Source organism: Portunus trituberculatus, chromosome 42, assembly GCF_017591435.1.
Source record: "Portunus trituberculatus isolate SZX2019 chromosome 42, ASM1759143v1, whole genome shotgun sequence".
NCBI classification, from domain to species: Eukaryota; Metazoa; Arthropoda; class Malacostraca; order Decapoda; family Portunidae; genus Portunus; species Portunus trituberculatus.
The window spans coordinates 11,394,438-11,412,603 of NC_059296.1; the positions used below are offsets into that span (position 1 = coordinate 11,394,438).

General features: G+C 42.0%; 1 protein-coding gene across 3 annotated transcripts in view; it reads right to left on the reverse strand.

Moving 5' to 3' along the window:
- The window catches only part of LOC123517330, a 129,441-nt gene extending 112,704 nt beyond the window's left edge, over nucleotides 1-16,737 (reverse strand). The window contains exons 1-6 of one of the 3 annotated variants that reach the window (XM_045277313.1): nucleotides 16,574-16,737; nucleotides 14,251-14,303; nucleotides 14,039-14,067; nucleotides 13,723-13,856; nucleotides 13,174-13,355; nucleotides 12,837-12,902 (exon numbers count right to left, since the gene is read on the reverse strand). In XM_045277313.1, the coding sequence (XP_045133248.1) occupies nucleotides 12,837-12,902; nucleotides 13,174-13,355; nucleotides 13,723-13,856; nucleotides 14,039-14,067; nucleotides 14,251-14,303; nucleotides 16,574-16,630 (521 nt within the window). In that variant the 5' untranslated portion in view covers nucleotides 16,631-16,737. Of the gene's footprint in view, nucleotides 1-12,836; nucleotides 12,903-13,173; nucleotides 13,356-13,722; nucleotides 13,857-14,038; nucleotides 14,068-14,250; nucleotides 14,304-16,573 lie in introns of those variants that run through there. The other 2 variants (XM_045277314.1, XM_045277316.1) reach the window with 2 other exon arrangements.
- Nucleotides 16,738-18,166: the final 1,429 nt, after the last annotated feature.

The window sequence follows — 18,166 nt, forward strand, 5'->3', positions numbered from 1 at the left end:
GGGAGTGCGGAGTGGGAAGTGGAGGTGACTGTGATGGAAGGCTGCACGACTGGTTGAGTGGTTGACTGAGTGGAGGTGAGTGGGGTGGAGGCAGGCACGAAGTGGGTGAAGGTGGATGAGTGGTGATGCATAACAGAAGGTAGTGGGTGGGAGAGGGAAGGGGTGTCACAGTGTGGGAGTGAGTCAGTGAGTAAGTAATTAATTGACTAAGCGAGAAGGTATGACTAAATGAGTAAGTGCATGAAGGATTGGAACATCGAGAGAGCAAATGAGGGAGAGTAATGAGGAAAGAACAAGATACACAATGAATGGCGCGTATGTATTTATGTATGTATGTATGTATGTGTGTATATGGATAGATGGATGGATGGAAGGATGGGTGTGGAGGAGTGGAAGGACAGAGGAAGTAGTTGGACTATAAGTAGACAAACAAATCAAACAGTCAAGACCAAGAAATACAGTAAAAGATCATTATAACCAGTAGTAGTAGTAGTAGTAGTAGTAGTAGTAGTAGTAGTAGTAGTAGTAGTAGTAGTAGTAGTAGTAGTAGTAGTAATATTATCACAAGAACAACATAAGAACACCCGATCAGTGCCAAACCGCCTTAGCCACATACACACACACACACACACACACACACACACACACACACACACACACACACACACACACACACATACATACATACACCAGGCACGCATACACGGACAAGCAAAAAACACACAAATTTAAACTCCTCCAAGGCCGACATAGTGACGAAGACGGGGGGTGGGGTGTCCTTCGATAACACACACACACACACACACACACACACACACACACACACACACACACACACACACACACACACACACACACATACATACCACAAATCCTGTTAGTTACCGGCAAGACAAGGCAAGACTTTCCCTTCAGTGCCAAATCTTGCTAACTCAGGTATGTAAGTGCGCAGGTCATGGCCCTCTGTCCTCTCTCCCGTACAGGTGGCCATCACTTTACAGGTGCAACAGGTGGAACAGGTGTCAAGGAGCATCACGAGTACCGTTCCTAAGCATGCACCGTACCTACTCTCAAACGGTTCAGCATCTTATCTCGACACCTTACAGGTTTTCAAGGCTATTTTTATGATTTTGGTGATACTTTGACTGGGTTTGTGCATTGTCTAAAGAAAAATACTTATGAAAACCTGACTCTCGGAAATAATGTTGATTAGATTTTAAAAGGAAGGCTGATGTTTAATTTTACACATGATTTTAATCCCTCTAGTACCATGACGTGTTTCCATATTCATCCTGCTTACTATTTGGTGATTTTATACAAGTTCAGAAACTCATATGGGGGAGGATTAAAATAGTGAAGACTGTGGCCATTAATCTTCTGACCTCCATAGACCCTTCCTAATGTCAATAAAACGGTCTAATCGTACACAAACCTCAAGGCAAAAATGTGTCTTGGTATTGAAGGAGTTAAGTGGTGCGTAGGATTGCTAACTATGTGCTCGCTATGTGGCCTCTTAACCTTTCCATTACTACGATGATAGTTAAATTCTTGATCTGTATACTGCTGCAATTACCAAGTTTAAGATATTTTGTAGTGACGACATTAAAACATAATCTCTAGTTTACACATCCACTATCATCATATTGCTATTAACCTTCTGCTGACTAATAGCCCAAGATTTTATTAAGATGATACTTTGTGATGATGTCATTAAAAATCTTTTCTAGTTTCCTTATCCAATACTATCATCATATCTATTTATCTTTTTTTCAGACTACTAATGCAAGATTCTAAGTTTAAAGATGACCTGAAAAAGTTGCTTCTACGCAGTCTATTCATTCACTATCATTATATTTCCATTTACTCTTCTCCGATTAATAATTGAAAGGGTTGAATTAAATTAAGAGTCTGCCTACAAGTTTTGTGTGATCTCGACCAATGCCACTGACAGCAAACCAATAAAATAAATCAATAAATTAACAAAATAAACAAAAAACAAAATAAATGAATGAATAGATTGTCGATAAATTCAAACCATTTCGTATCTGTAGTTTTTATTCACACTTTTTATGATAGTCCTCTCCTAAGAACGAAAAAAAAAAAAAAATCCTTTGGCTACTTCAAAATTCCGCAAGTCAAAAGCTATGTAGAGGAGCCCGTTTATCTATCCTTCTTCCAATCTTTACCACCTCTTGATCGATACCTCTTAATTTACTGCCATTTCCTGCCCATTTCCCTAAACGTGTCACCGCTAATGATACGGCGACCCTTGTCACTTCATTTGCGTCACTTAACTGAACACATTGAAAACGACAAGTATTTAACCCCTTCATTACTATGACACGTTCTCACATTTATTCTATTTACCATTCGACGATTTTATGCAGCTTGAGAAATTCATGTGGGGGGATTAAAATATTGAAGACTGTGGCCATTAATCTTCCGACCTCTATAAGCCCTAGCTAATGTCAATAAAATCGTCTGATCATATCCAACACTCATGGCAAAAATGCGTCCCAGTACTGAGGTGGGTTAAAGGGCTTGACTCTTCGATCAGTCCTTTTATAACCGGCGCTGTCCGTCTTTCGTAACTCTGAACTCGTACACTTGTGGTCACATGTAGAGTAACCGGCGCTCTCTTCTATTATCTTTAGCTTCTTGTGTCAGTGTTAAGTCATCTGATGGCGTAAGAATCTGCCCGTTGTCCAGTTATCTTATGAGACTGTCAAGGGATATTTTTGAACCTTCAGAGAAAACACAGAACAGATTGGGTGAGGAGGATTACAAGGTTTCTGACCATAACTGTACCGGATTATTTTATTAAGTTTAACCCCTTCAGTACCATGACGCGTTTTCATATTAATTCTGCTTACTATTTGGTGATTTTATACAGCTTCGGAAACTCATGTAGGGATTAAAATAGTGAAGACTGTGGCCATTAATCTTCTGACCTCCATAGACCCTTCCTGATGTCAATAAAATGATCTAATCGTACACAAATCTCAAGGTAAAAGCGTGTCCTAGTATTGAAGGGGTTAAGGTGAAGTCATAGCAATGCATGTGAGAAGACGCTGAACAGATTACATTAGGAAGCAGTGTGGGAAAGTTGGCCATTTCTGTAACCCCAATTTCAATAAAGTTAAGAAGCCATAACAGGATAATAATTCGTTTTTCTTTCTTTTCTGTTTTAACATCCTTGTAGAACATTATCATTATTTTAGCCTCCTTTTTTTTTCCCTGCTTTGTTTCAGGTCTGGGAGGAAGGATTTGACCCTCCTCTCTTCCCTCGCGGCTCAAGTTACCCTTGCTCTTGGCACCACCTTAGCTCATGCTCCCGGCAACGTGTCTATTTCGGTGACGTGTTTTTTGAAGGGCGGCCTGCAAACAACAACAGTATGTGTGTGTGTGTGTGTGTGTGTGTGTGTGTGTGTGTGTGTGTGTGTGTGTGTGTGTGTGTGTGTGTGTGTGTGTGTGTGAATCGGGATATACATACATAACAACAACCGCTATGAAGATGATAATGATGATAATGATGATGATGAAAATGACGATGATGAAGATAAAATGATGGTGATGATGATGATGATGAGAACTATTCTAATCATTATTATCAACACTATTAGCGCTACTGTAGTGAAGAAGGGGGGTCGGAAAGTTTAAGTGATAATGAATGCATACACCAATAAAGTGTGACTGTCGTGTAGTCATGGAGATAAATATAATGGTGATGAACAACGATGACGGTGATGATGACGATGATGGTGATAATAATAGTGATGACACCTGAGTATATCGTGGTGATGACACTGATAATTAAATAAGTGTGCGCTTACTGTTGACGACGGTGGTGGTGGTGGTAGTGGTGGTGGGTGGTGGTGGTGATAGTGGTGTTGGTGGAGCGAGGAAATAAGTGGGAAAAGAGCAAGGACGTAAAATAATAGTGGTGGTGGTGGTGGTGGTGACGTAAGACCACCGAATGAAAAGCAACAAAACTTCCTTCACATAATCCCTCCTTTCTCCCTGCATGACCTCCCCCCCCTCCTCCTCCTCTTCCTCCCTCCTTACGTGACCTGTTTCCTCCCCTCACCACGACTCGTAACCCCCAGTCCTCCTCCTCCTCCTCCTCCTCCTCCTCCTCTGCAAACGTGCCTCTTCACTTCCTCCACGATCACCTCCACATTACTCGTTTCCTCCTCATTACCTTCACCTGCCCTCCCGCGCCTCCAACGGGACACTTTAGGCGACACCAGACGACCTTCACCGCTGGGTCCTCTGCCTCCTCTCCCTCACGAGTCATGACGTCATTCCCGCACCACCTATGACGTCATGAGTGTCGCCCAACTCTCGCCACACCCAAGGCACGCACGCACGCACCGCCAACGCCCCCGCCGCCATCACGCATGCTGGTCTTGGTCTCCTTTCCCTCCATCTCCACCAACGGTAACTATATCACATGGAATTACTGTGGTGTGTGTGTGTGTGTGTGTGTGTGTGTGTGTGTGTGTGTGTGTGTGTGTGTGTGTGTGTGTGTGTGTGTGTGTAATAATAATAATAATAATAATAATAATAATAATAATAATAATAATAATAATAATAATAATAATAATGTGTGTGTATGTTTGGGTAATAATAATAATAATAATAATAATAATAATAATAATAATAATAATATTGTGTGTGTGTGTGTGTGTGTGTGTGTGTGTGTGTGTGTGTGTGTGTGTGTGTGTGTGTGTGTGTGTGTGTGTGTGTGTGTGTCCTTCTATACGACAACCGGTCGACATCGGTAATGGCGCGTGAGGCATTAGGCCAGCTGACGTCACTATTTACGTCACCATGAAGCTTTTCGGGAGCAACACCCCAGCTACTGCCTCGCATGGTCGCATCTGGACTCAGCACCCCTCCCCCCAGCCTCCTCTCATGAACTCATATTCTTCAACGCTTTGGTTTCTAATAGCGATTGCAGTTATATATTCTTCAAAGACCAGCGAGATCATTAGTTGGGCTTTCGTGATGACTTCTTCGACAGTTGCACAGAATCCTCGTCTGATCGGTACCGACTTAGCGCGGTGCCCACTATTGTGCGAGCCTTAAATAAGTAAATTAATAAATGAATTCTTGGTTAAGTTAGATCCATAGTTAGGTTAAGCATTTCATTTCATTGTTTTAATGTCCCCCCCCTGTACATTTTCAGTGTAATTTTTTTTTACATTTCCAAATTAATAAACCGTATATTATTTCTATTATTATTATTATTATTATTATTATTATTATTATTATTATTAAAGTATCTTAAAAATCCTGAAGGTACTCTCAAAGGCTCCAATAACTTTCATCGGAATCTATTAGAAGTTGGCGAGATAAGACGCAGATATCTTCCAGAATACGAAATTTAGGGCTACAAGGTGCAAGGGAGACGGCTTCTTTATCACCCTTACTTTTGCTGAAATGATGTATTTTCAATTCACTGCCGAATAATGTCATTAATGAGAATTTTGACATGAATTGCAGTGCTGGGAGCGGAAGCTGGTGCGGCGAGGCCAGGGAGATCAGCGCTAACAGCATTACACCTGACTACCACCACGAGGCCGCGCTGCAACGCTCACTCTCGGAGGCAGGGCATTGTTGCGGGTGTGATATTCTTGTACTCTTTCTTTTTTTAAGTATTCATTAATGTTATTTAATGGGCGAGACAATTATCAGACTACATTTTTCTTTATTTTTTATTTTTTTTTTTTTCCTTTCATTTTCCTCCCTTGTGCGTTTGATAAAACAATAAAAAGATGAAAAAAAGTAAGCAGCCACAGCCATCCCCCACCCTCCCTATCCGTTCCCCCAGTGCCGCATCCACATCAGACCTGAACTTGGGTGAACAAAGCAGGGCGCCGGCCACTGTTTGGGTCACAACACGGCCAACACCCACCGAGGCACGCCAGCACCAATAATCCACCACGGACCTGCAAACATTCACGCTCTTGTCCGCCGCTATTCATCGCTGTGTATGAGTTCGTGCCTCTTCTCGCTCACCACCACCGGCAGCAGCAGCAACAGCAACGCATAGCAGTACAGTGGAAGCCTGGTGGTGCTCAGACTTCCTTAATGCTACTGTTATTGTTGCTGGTGGTGCTGCTGCTAACCACAAAGGAGTAGGTATATTTTAAGACTCTCCGAGCGGCAAGGACGTGTGCGTGACTGAGGTGTTGAGTCACTGTAATATACATTCCCGCTACTGTGCAAGTCCACACACACACACACACACACACACACACACACACACACAGAACCTCATCCCACGCAGAGTAACTACAGCTATATCCAAACTAATCACAACTAATCCGATTCCTTTCCCATGATTCAAGTGGCGGTATGGTGGTGGTGGTAGTGGTGGTGGTGGTAGTGGTGGTGGTGGTGGTGGTGGTGGTGGTGGTGGTGGTGGTGGTGGTGGTGGTGGTGGTGGTGGTGGTGGTGGTGGTGGTGGTCTCAAGGCTATTCTTATTAGCCTCTTGACCCGCTGCGATGTTCAGTAGTATATCCTGGAGGTGATGGGCGAGTGTGTGTTAATGACAGGGTTATTGGCTTCATGGAGGAGGAGGAGGAGGAGGAGGAGGAGGAGGAGGAGGAGGAGGAGGAGGAGGAGGAGGAAAAAAACAATAAGAGTAGTAGTAGTAGTAGTAGTAGTAGTAGTAGTAGTAGTAGTAGTAGTAGTAGTAGTAGTAGTAGTAGTAGTAGTAGTAGTAGTAGTAGTAGTGGCGGCGGTGGCGGTGGCATTCTAGTGGTAGTAATAGTTACTGTAATGAAGCGTACAATATTTGGCTTGTTACTGATTTGAGTTAATATACAAGCACACAAGCGAAGGGAGAAAGCAGAGCAACGAAGCGGCGGAGAACAACGGCCTGGTATGGCTTCCACGGATTTACAATCACTGGCATAATGTGCAACGCCGGCGGTGACTGATGAGTGAAGAGTCAAGTTTACAATTAAGGAAAGAGGGAGGGAGCACCACCTTCACTGATGTCCACAGATTCTACACCTCTGACAGGTATAATATACTAATTTCTCTAGAATATGATTTCCCAATTAATCCCTTCAATACTGGGGTACATTTTTGCACTGAGATTTGTGTACAATTAGATGATTTTATTGACATTAAGAAGGGTCTATGGAGGTTAGAAGATTAATAGCCACAGTCTTCACTATTTTAATCCCCACATAAGTTTCTGAAGTAGTAGAAAATCACCAAATAGTTAGAAGAATGAATATGAAAACGCGTCATGGTGCAGAAGAGGTTAAGGCACCATGGACAGCGAAAGTGGAGCAATCGAGTAGTTAAACTCTCATAGCAAACATTTTCTTTCACCACATCGCAACCACCTACGTTTACTCAAATAACAGCCGCACTAACATTAACCCCAATGATGAACTTCAACACGAATGAAAACAATGATATAACACTAAAAATATATAAACATTCAACAACTCACATGCTTAAGGAAACGAACCCGGCTGGCTATTCAGGGTAGCAATAAGCGGAAGCCTCTCTGGGCAACAGCTGGCGGACGGGGCGGCGGTAAGGAAAGGGAGGGGGAAGAACCGAGTGGAACAGGGGGAAGATAAGGGATGTAAAGTATGGGATGGAAGGGAATGGAAGTAAGGCAGAGACGAGAAGGGAAAAGAAGGGAAAAGAGGAAGAACACATGATGAAACGGGAAAAGGAAGGAGGGACACGTGAAGACGCCACATGGAGGAAAAGACACTGAATAGAAGAGAACGGGGAAAGGTAGAGAAATTAAAGAATAGAAACAGAAAGGAGTAAAGCACAGAACGGAAGACAAGATGAGAAAAGACACGGAAGGGTTGGAGGATAAGACACGAGATAAACGGGAAAAGAAGCAAAGGTGAGGGAGAAAGACCCACGAGGAAGGGGAGAGGGACACACTAAACAGGCAGGCATGTCTTCAAAGTGCTCTGACTGATGTGCCTCGCTAATAATCCTGCCTGCTTCCAAACATAATAGTTAAGTAAAGATCAGCTTGTGTGTGTGTGTGTGTGTGTGTGTGTGTGTGTGTGTGTGTGTGTGTGTGTGTGTGTGTGTGTGTACTCTTCTAATCTTAGTTTGACACCAAGTAAGCCAAGCAAGAGCATCGCTGACACAATCCTCATGCCTTCCACCACCACCACCACCGCAACAACAACAACAATAACAACAACGAATGACCAGATGCTCCTGATGTAACCTACCTCACCACACACACACACACACACACACACTCTCTCTCTCTCTCTCTCTCTCTCTCTCTCTCTCTCTCTCTCTGCTATCATTATAAACAACTAATTTGGTGGAGGGAGGGAAGAAGGGAGGGAGGGAGGGGGATGGATGGGAGAAAGAAAGTGCCATGTAGATTTTCTTCCTGTCTCAGTTCTTGGTAAAACTATAAATAAGCAGCGGCTGCCACTTCTATCTTATGGACGAATATAGTCAGAGAGAGAGAGAGAGAGAGAGAGAGAGAGAGAGAGAGAGAGAGAGAGAGAGAGAGAGAGAGAGAGAGAGAGAGAGAGAGAGAGAGAGAGAAAATGTGACATGTCGTTAAGGGTACCTGTATAAAGATACGTCATATAGTAGTAGTAGTAGTAGTAGTAGTAGTAGTAGTAGTAGTAGTAGTAGTAGTAGTAGTAGTGGTGGTGGTGGTGGTGGGATGTTGGTAGCATTAGTTAGGGAAGATGTAAGGGAACGGATGCACACAGGGAGAGACAAAATGTAAGGGAGGCAATGAAGAAGTGAGGGAAGTCAACAGTGTGTATGTATGGGGGCGGTACGGGAAGGTATGGATAAGGGAGGGGATAAGGATTAGAGGGGAGGGTGGGGGTAGTAGGAAGGAGAGGAGGCATAGGGCCCATCTCCCCCGTGCCAATAGCAAGAGCAAGGTCGCATCTTCTGGCACTCCTTCTCCTTCTCCTTCTCCTCCTCCTCCTCCTCCTCCTCCTCCCCCTCCTCCTCCTTTTTCACCAGACGACTGTCCTTATCTTGCCGCTGTCATCACCGCCATCACCAGGCCTCTTAATAATTAACTGATACCGAGAGAGAGAGAGAGAGAGAGAGAGAGAGAGAGAGAGAGAGAGAGAGAATGGTGTTTCATATGGTTTAGCTAGCACGATGAAAGAACGAAAATAATAACTCATATTGAAAAGTTCGAACAATCTCTCTCTCTCTCTCTCTCTCTCTCTCTCTCTCTCTCTCTCCAAACACACCACCATCGCCTTCTACTGTGGTGAGTAAGAACGAGACGGGATGGACAGAGGGCAAGGTGAGGAGGAGGAGGAGGAGGAGGATCTTAATTTATACGAGCCCAGATCCGTCCGGTCGCTGCATGACGATCTTAATATAGACTATAGAGATGCCGTTCTCATCTTCCTCATCTTCCTTCATCTTCTTTACTACTAATACTAATACTAATACTGCTGCTGTTGTTGCTGCTCCTGCTACTACTACTACTACTACTACTACTACTACTACTACTACTACTACTACTACTACTACTACTACTGCTGCTGCTGCTGCTGCTACTACTACTTCTGTTCTTGTTGCAATCTCGGTCTGCCAAGACAGCCCCTCATCTCATTAAATCATCGTTAATCTAGCAGTACTCAGCGGCAATAACACGGTTCACTTGTGATGGAGAGGGGCCGATGAAGAGGGAGAGGATTGATAACATGCTTAGGAAACCAAGCTGGGAGTTATGACCCTGACCTGCACCTGCTTTGTTACTGTTATTACAAGAGGATATTTTCTTTATCTCTTGAGTACCATGACGCGTTTTCCTATTCATTCTGGTTACTATTTGGTGATTCTATACAGCTTCAGAAACTCGTGTGGAGGATTAAAGTAGTGAAGCCTGTGGCCATTAATCTTCTGACCTTCCTAGATCCTTCCTAAATGTCAGTAAAATGTTCTTATCATAGCCAAAACTCAAGGTGGAAATACGTTCCAGTACAGAACGGGTTAATATCTTTACCATCATCGCACAAAAACTGAATGCTTTATGTGCTTCCTCTACAACTATTGGCTTCCCGCTTACCCGCCTCCGCCAGTCCCACACATAACAGTTACCAAGCTCAGGTTCGTAATGTTGTCATGACCGTTTCGTTCACTAATGCAATATGGTCCTTAAAAACTGCAAGAGACTATTAGCATCCTCGAGGCGTTATATGGTTTCCATGGTTGCCCTTGGGAAACTTGCGTGGTTGGCCAGCCGGATAGCTAACCCGATACCCTGGTTACCACATGGCGTGCAGGGTTACCAGAAAGCTGCAAGGGACGCCTTTCTCCACGACTATTTACGACCCGCGCCTCTTAATATTCCTCACTCCTCGCATAGGTGCTTAGTTCTCCGGTGTTGTGTATGTCGCGCATGCCTATAATAGGGATGATATGTGGGTGCGATGGAAGGCGTGAGTGTTGTGGCAACCAAGCTGGGAGTCACCTAACCTAGCCTCTCCTCTCCTCGCCCCACCCTGTCCCGCTCGCCGCGCTAGACTGCCTGGCGACTGGCTTCCCTCCTGTAACCTTCTTCCCTTCCTCACCACCACCACCTCGAGACATGATAAATATTACGGAGCTGAAAATGCATTATTCATGGTGCAATACACACCACTTTGCATGTGATCTACTAAACATGTTGAGGACTCAGATACACTTTTACCACTCACTGTTTTAGCTCGAGGAACATTCACGCACTAATAACGGCCAAGAAAACTGCATCACCTATGACATCTTGAATAGTGTATCACGTGTTCGCCTCATTACTTTCCCCGAGCCGCAACTCCACCCCTCCCTGCCTGCACCACTTGAAAGACCTTGAGAAGCCAACTAACCAGATTTGATCCAGGATGAGTATTATGAGAACAACAATGTGGATTCCTACTTAGACAAAATGGTAGTGCGTTGGAGTGAAATGGCAGAAGTGATACGACGCACCCATCGTTGCTCCCCACACATGGAGAACCAGCAAATGTCTTCATGCAGATTCGGTGTTCTCTTCCTCCCATGCACCTCAGATCTCGTTCACTTCGCACCACTCTTTAAGGTCATGTGTGAATGATGTATGCTCCTGCTATCATCCCACGCACACACACACACACGATACTTCACGAGAATTTACTAAGAGCTTGTGATACAGTAAATAAAGTAAAAGAAAAGAAGTTCCTTTGAAAACTTCTAAGACACAGTAAGCCTTGCGAGAGAAAGCTGCAACTATGATCAAGGCAGCAATGCTAAACTCAACTCATCCCTAGGCAAGCATTCTCTTATGTTGTCTTCCTAGTCAGGTCCAAGGCTTATTGTTGGCTGGTGTTCTCCTGTATACCATCTACATAATCTGGCTCTATAATGGATTAGCCAGTCTCCCTTGCAAGACTGGGGGTGGAAGGCTGCAGACTCCCCCCACAGCACCTCACCTGCTCAGCCACATGACCCCAAAATCTAAGATATACCATCAATTACCTTAATAAACTAAAAACTAAAAAAAAAAAAAATAGCATATTTACCATTACACATTTACTGTTTTTGTATGGGAAAATCTTAATTATTATGTAAAAGGGTTGTCTTCCCTCAAAGCAAAGATGGGTAGAGTAAAGCAAGGTGCCCAAACACACAGACATAATATACACAGCCAAGCACAAATATTACCATCAACAAAGTTAAAGACCAACTTAGCACCTTAAACCACAGAGTGAGCATACAAAATCTCAGTGACCATCCTTATTCAAGTATATATGGATCTCTCAACATCAGCAGAACTGGTTTAAGCATTCCTACATAACACAGAACACCTGTTGCCAAGACAATATGGAGACAAATCCACTCATACATGAAGAGAGTAGAGAACTAGTACAAAGGACTACATGTACATTTCTGACATGAGTATACAATAAACAAAAAAATCACTCTTATAAGAACATAGAGCATACAACAGCAAATTAATCCCAAAATGTAAAAAAAAAAGTTATTTACTAATCAACTGCCAATTCATGACACAATTCAATCTTACCTCTGACTGAGCTTCCTATGTCACACTGGTTGCAGAAATATAAGGCAGCACTACAATAACACTCACCTGCAAAGAGAAAAGAAAACAATCCCGAGTTATACAAAGAATCATATAATACATTTTGTAATAATTATTGTGGTAAGGATAAATTCTAAGCTTTCCTAACAATATGACAACTATGATGTAATATGTCAAGGGTAAGTGTTTTATATCTGAGTATATAATGAAGTGCAGGAATATCTATTCATCTATATATCAGATTGACATTCTCTACAGCGAGACACAAGGTACCACACACAGAGACATACACACACCAAGGATTTTCTTACACCTTGGACAATATTGGGAATGAAGACTGATCCTCACAGACCACACACAACAAAAATTAGTTACATGGCATAACCAGGTCTTCCATTTTGAGATCCAACAGCAAAACTGGTCCATCTTTATTGTATCACAACACTCATCATTGTTCTCACATTTGACATCATCAACTGATGTGACCACACACTGAGTAACCTCCTCCCAGGATTCTCAAGATCAAGTATTTTGTATGCCATAAAAGGAGACTAAAAAGCATTGAGCAAGGGGGTTCCTTTGCATCATTTTTCCACAATACGACAAATAAATGTATGACAAGATAACCCTTTAAGAGATATGTCAGCCTGATATATGAATGAATGGATTATGGAATACTGGAAACCAGACACTGCAGTGAGTATAGAATGTAAATGCCTATTTTATCTTCCTGCCACACTGTTAAACAGATAAAGCAGTAGCCCAAGCAGTACTCACCACATAGCCTGGACGGAGATGGGCTTGAAGATGTGTTTCCGCCCGCCAGTGCGCACACTGAAGCCACTGATGCCAGAAGAGATGGGATTAGGATGATTAAGGGATTGAAAAAGAAGCATTCATTAAGTAACAAAGCTGAAGCAGAGAACAGAGAGCCTACAACAGTTGAAATGAATACAGTGAAGGCAACATGTAGTGAGTGTCTAGTCAGGAAACTGGCTACCAATTTTGTAAAGAAGGACGTTGTTTATTATTACTTTTGAGAAGTTTCCAATATTAGCAAGGATTATTTAGTGGCCAGCTATAAATAAAAAGGGTTTCCACTTTCTGTACTCACCCATCACCATCCAAACTGATTGCTGTGTCAGCAAGAACTGGCACAACTAATCCAATGGAAGGCTTCTCTCCTGTGAAGTCCACTCCCAGCAGACAGTCCTCCTCATTGTCCTGCCGGCCCACCCGCCCCACCACTGCCAGGTAGCGGATGCGGCCAATATGCTGGGATTCGAGCCGCACCGCCTGGAGAAATGCAACACAACCACTGATAAAAACTGAAATGTTCACAAAACATGCTGTCTGTGGCAATGTTACATATTTATTTAAATAAATGCATATAAAAACTTGGTTGGCTATAATGGTGCACAAGTAATGATATATGTGCATAACTAATTTGTCAACTTATAACAAGAGTAAAATAATTTCAAGTACTACTCACAACACTGTGTTGCAAGAATGTGCAAAGCTCCCAGAACACACACACACATACACACACACACACACACACACACACACACACACACACACACACACACACACACACACACACACACACACACACACACACACACACACACACACACACACACACACAGTAAGGTCATCTCACCATATGCAGGGTATCCCCTTGGCACAAGAGGTGCAGCATAGCCTGCAGGTGGCCCTGGATGTCAGGCGGAGCACTGCTGGTCCGCCGACCTCGACCAAGTTGACATTCATTTTTTGGAAGAAGAACTCCAAAACCTATGAAATAAAAGAACATTGTGTCAGACCATGAGAGCACAGTAAAAAAAACACATTCAGGCCTTTCTAAACCTACGTGTATACACTGCAGTGTCTCTACTTTATAATCAATGGTAATATATTATTCTGAACATACATATACCAATGAAATAATGATAGGCCATAGTAATGCTAAAACTCACCTTTTACAGCAAAGTAGTATTCACTTAAGCTGGAAGACAAAATTAATCAATTAATTTCAATCAATACGGTAATAGTAACATCGTATATATTCTTTTCTTACAAAATTGAAAAAATATATCAATCCCATACAAAAATGTACAAAATTAATCTCAGAATCTCAGCAGTTACTACAATACACTGTGTTCAGATCAATAAGTAATCCATTCCTTACCTCCTATTCTTCTGTTCCTCTTCTTCTGCTGAGATAACAGAGCTTCCATATTCCTGAAAATGATAATCATTTCACAATTAATTCAAGTTACATAATTCAAAACAGTAGCTACACATTAAAAACCATGGAAAATGGCTTAGCATCTTGTTTTAATGACATACCAAATTACAATCATAGTCATCATAATTTTGAAAACTAATTCCATGGAGCAACTGTTGTCAATGGAAGGTAACTCAATGAGGTGTTACTTTATGTCTGTAGGGTAAAAAAGTTACAGTACAATGTATGCATGAAGAACTGACATTGGTGAGAAAAGAAAATACAAACATATCGCTAGTCCCAGTAGCATGAATATGCCATACACCACAATAAAGTGTCAAGCCGCAAGGAATATTTTGCTGCATCTAACTATCTTCACATGTACCAGTCAAGCAATCCCACTGAGGCTGGCAGACAAATCACCACACACCTCAAAAAGAATACAGGGCACATCTCCTATACATGACATGAAGAAGGTCCCTCACTCAAGGGAAATGTCCAATAAGTATGAAATATGGATGGAATGATCATCCCCATACACAATGGTGACAACAGGGAAGATGTAACAAAGTATAGACCAGTTACATTGACATCCTTTGTCATAAGAATATATGAAAAAATCATCTGATGGGCCTTTAAGACAGCAAGGTCTGTTTAACAGTGGCCAACATGGTTTCTGTAAGGGCCACTTCATATCTGTCTCAACTGCTGGCATGCCAAGACCATTTACTGGACTGCCTGGAAGAAGGGAGTAATGTTGACATGGTCTATCTTGATTTCACTTGAAGGTCTGGTACCAAACACTGGCATCAACCTAAGCTAAACGAAGATAAGAAGATCCTGCTATATTGATGGTTCAAGAACAAACTGAGAGCTGACAGTTTTAGCAGGACACAGCCAAAAACATTCAACATCCTACCCTCACATCTAAGAGACATGTCAGCCTGCAGTGTAGAAGTCTTCAAGCAACAAAGATTGCAGACACACCTCCCATGCCTTCATACCAGACATGGCCCCACTATAATAAGCTGGAACATCTCATTCCCTGCTACCTAAGCCAAAAAGAAGATACAATGGCATGTAGCTGAGACTAATCAACCAAAATTGTCATAAGGTATCATACGATAAGTTATCACATAATTCACACTTTTAACCCCTTCAGTAACATGATACATTTTCATATTCATTTTGCTTACTATTTGGTGATTTTATACAGCTTCAGAAACTCATGTGGAGGATTAAAATAGTGAAGACTCAGGCAATTAATCTTCTGACTCCATGAACCCTAGCTATTGTAGAGAAAATGGTCTAATTGTATACAAATCTCAAGGTAAAAATGTGTCCCAGAATTAAAGGAGTTAACCGAGTCACCCCCTGATGAAAAGGGACAGTTTCATTAACCTATGCCACAGCAGTTTCGGCATAACACAACTGCTCACATACTGTTCTTAGCATCAGCATGACAATTTTAGTTTAGAGTATGCATCAAATACCCCCAATGCTATGATATGTTTTCTCCCCATTGTCCCATTTCCAGTTTACTATATACAAATGCTATTTCCTAATTCAATATTTTATGTACAGTATCCAAATCATTCCTACACTAACAAGCAGACTCAATTCCATGAATCCTTGACAGCCTCAACTACACTAAACCACTCTGTACATCACAACATTTTCTTTGACCTTGTTACTATGAGCTGCTACTTCTGTCTCTTGGTTATGTGCTGCCTCTGTCATTAAAACACACTACATAGTTGCAATGCCAAGTCCCTGATATATCTTTGGTTAAAATTTGCAACACAGCCTGGTGGAAAGGAGGAGGAGGAGGAGGACCATTCAAGGTTAAAAATGAAGAACAGGATAATTCAAGATACGAAGGAGCAGGAGGGCACTACCAGGGTTAAAAAAGAGACCCTGGGCACTACCACGGAACAGTTACCCCGTCAACGTGACCACGAGGAAGTGTTGAGGATGAAAGCAAAAGGTGAAGGATGCTAAAAATAAGAAAATAAAATACTGAAATGAAGGCAAGGAGGGCTAAGAAAAAAAAGGAAGCAGTAAAATGAAGGCAAGGAAGAGGTTAAGGTGGAGATGAGAGGTGCCGAATTCATAAGAGGTGGAGGTGGAAGAGGCGGAAAGAGAGCAATGAAGGCAGAAAGGAAGAATGGAAAATCCTGAAGTCAAGAAGAGGAAGAGGTGGTGGATGGAGGTGACGAAATCCAGACAAAGAAGAGGAGATCAAGGTGGAGGAGGAGGAGGAGGGAGGTAGTGGTCGCCTTACCGAAGAAGGGGGGGAGCTGCTGACACTTGGGGACCTCTGCACGGTGACCAAAGCCATTATACACCTGTACACGTCTACTCCTCGACAGTCACCTCTGTAGCTGGTCTCCTTATAGCATTGTCTTCACAGTAATCTAGGCCAGACCGAGCCTCCCTAGTGCCATATTTACAATAACAAATTCCAATAATATGACTCACTTGTTGTCATGTTTTCCAATCACCATTATTTTTTTCTGTTTCTATCTCCGCTTGTTGTAACGTTCTCTTTTTCCCATGTTCCTTTAATTTTCGGCATTTTTCTACTGGTTTCATGGAGTATAGTAACAATGAATATAGTGTTTTAGTACAGTGTGCATGTTCTTGTTAGAGTTTTAAGTCACCCAGCAGATCGCGGGGTTATTCATAATGGCTTTTTGAAAATATTATGGGCTGAATATGCTACGTTTACTAAAAAATTCTTCTTTTGAAATCAGTGATGTAAGACTAATAATAGATAAATGTATTCAAGCAAGTGTGAGTGTGTATTACAACTTGGATCTGTTCGCTTCAAACTGCTTGCTTCTACCGTACTATTGCCGTTGCTGTTGTCTTTATTCTTGCAGTGTAGATAGGAGTAATACAAATGAAAAATGAAATTTAGTTTCTTCCTTAATATTGTCTTTCTATCCAATAGCTAAAAGAAAGAACATGGAGAGAAAATAAGTAGTTTAGTTTACCCTTTCGAAACTTATTTTCTATGTAATACTTGAAAGACTAAAAGAACGGGTTATTATTTAATTTAGTCTCCCCCTCAATTCTGCGATATGCAACAATTGAAGCATTTAAAAAACGTGTGAATACCTTTCTTCTCTCTGAACTCACTACCTCTTAGATCTCTACCAATCTTCCTATTCTGTTGTTCATTCCTGTTACTTCCTTTCACTTATCGGTGAGGTGCCGCCCACTGGGCCTTTGGGTTTATGCAGTTATGCTTTCCAGTGGGTCGCCTTCATTGACCTCATAATAATAATAATAATAATAATATTATAAATAGCATATAGAGCATTTATAAGATTTGTAGGTACACACATAATACAGATTTTGTAAATGTAACCTGTGTAAGTGTATTAACCATGTAAAGAATAAGAACTTCATTTCACACTGCGTCACCCTGTTATTTTATTTTGTTTTATTTATTTATTCATTTATCATTATTTCTTTTGTGGCCTATAGCACATGTATGTTTTACTTGAAGAGTATAGGAAACGCTGTTCAGCTTCCACACATTAGTGGCGCAGGCAATTTCATTTATAGTATTCACCACCCAAGCGGTTTTAGGTGTAACCACCTAAAACCTGGATATCATGATGACATGTAAGTAACTTTAAACCACTCGACAAATGGCAAAGTATCAAGGATTCGAATCTACGTGAGGTCGTCTGCGCGATCCCACGCTCACCACCTTATCCATTAGGCCACCTCTGGATGCTCTCTGGAATTTCAGTCATGTGAAACCAGCTCCCCACTGCGACGGCCCAACCATAGCAGTAACTTCCCAGTAAACAGTTTAACCCTCACCACAACTTCCTCCTTGTATATTCCTTGGCGGTGGTGG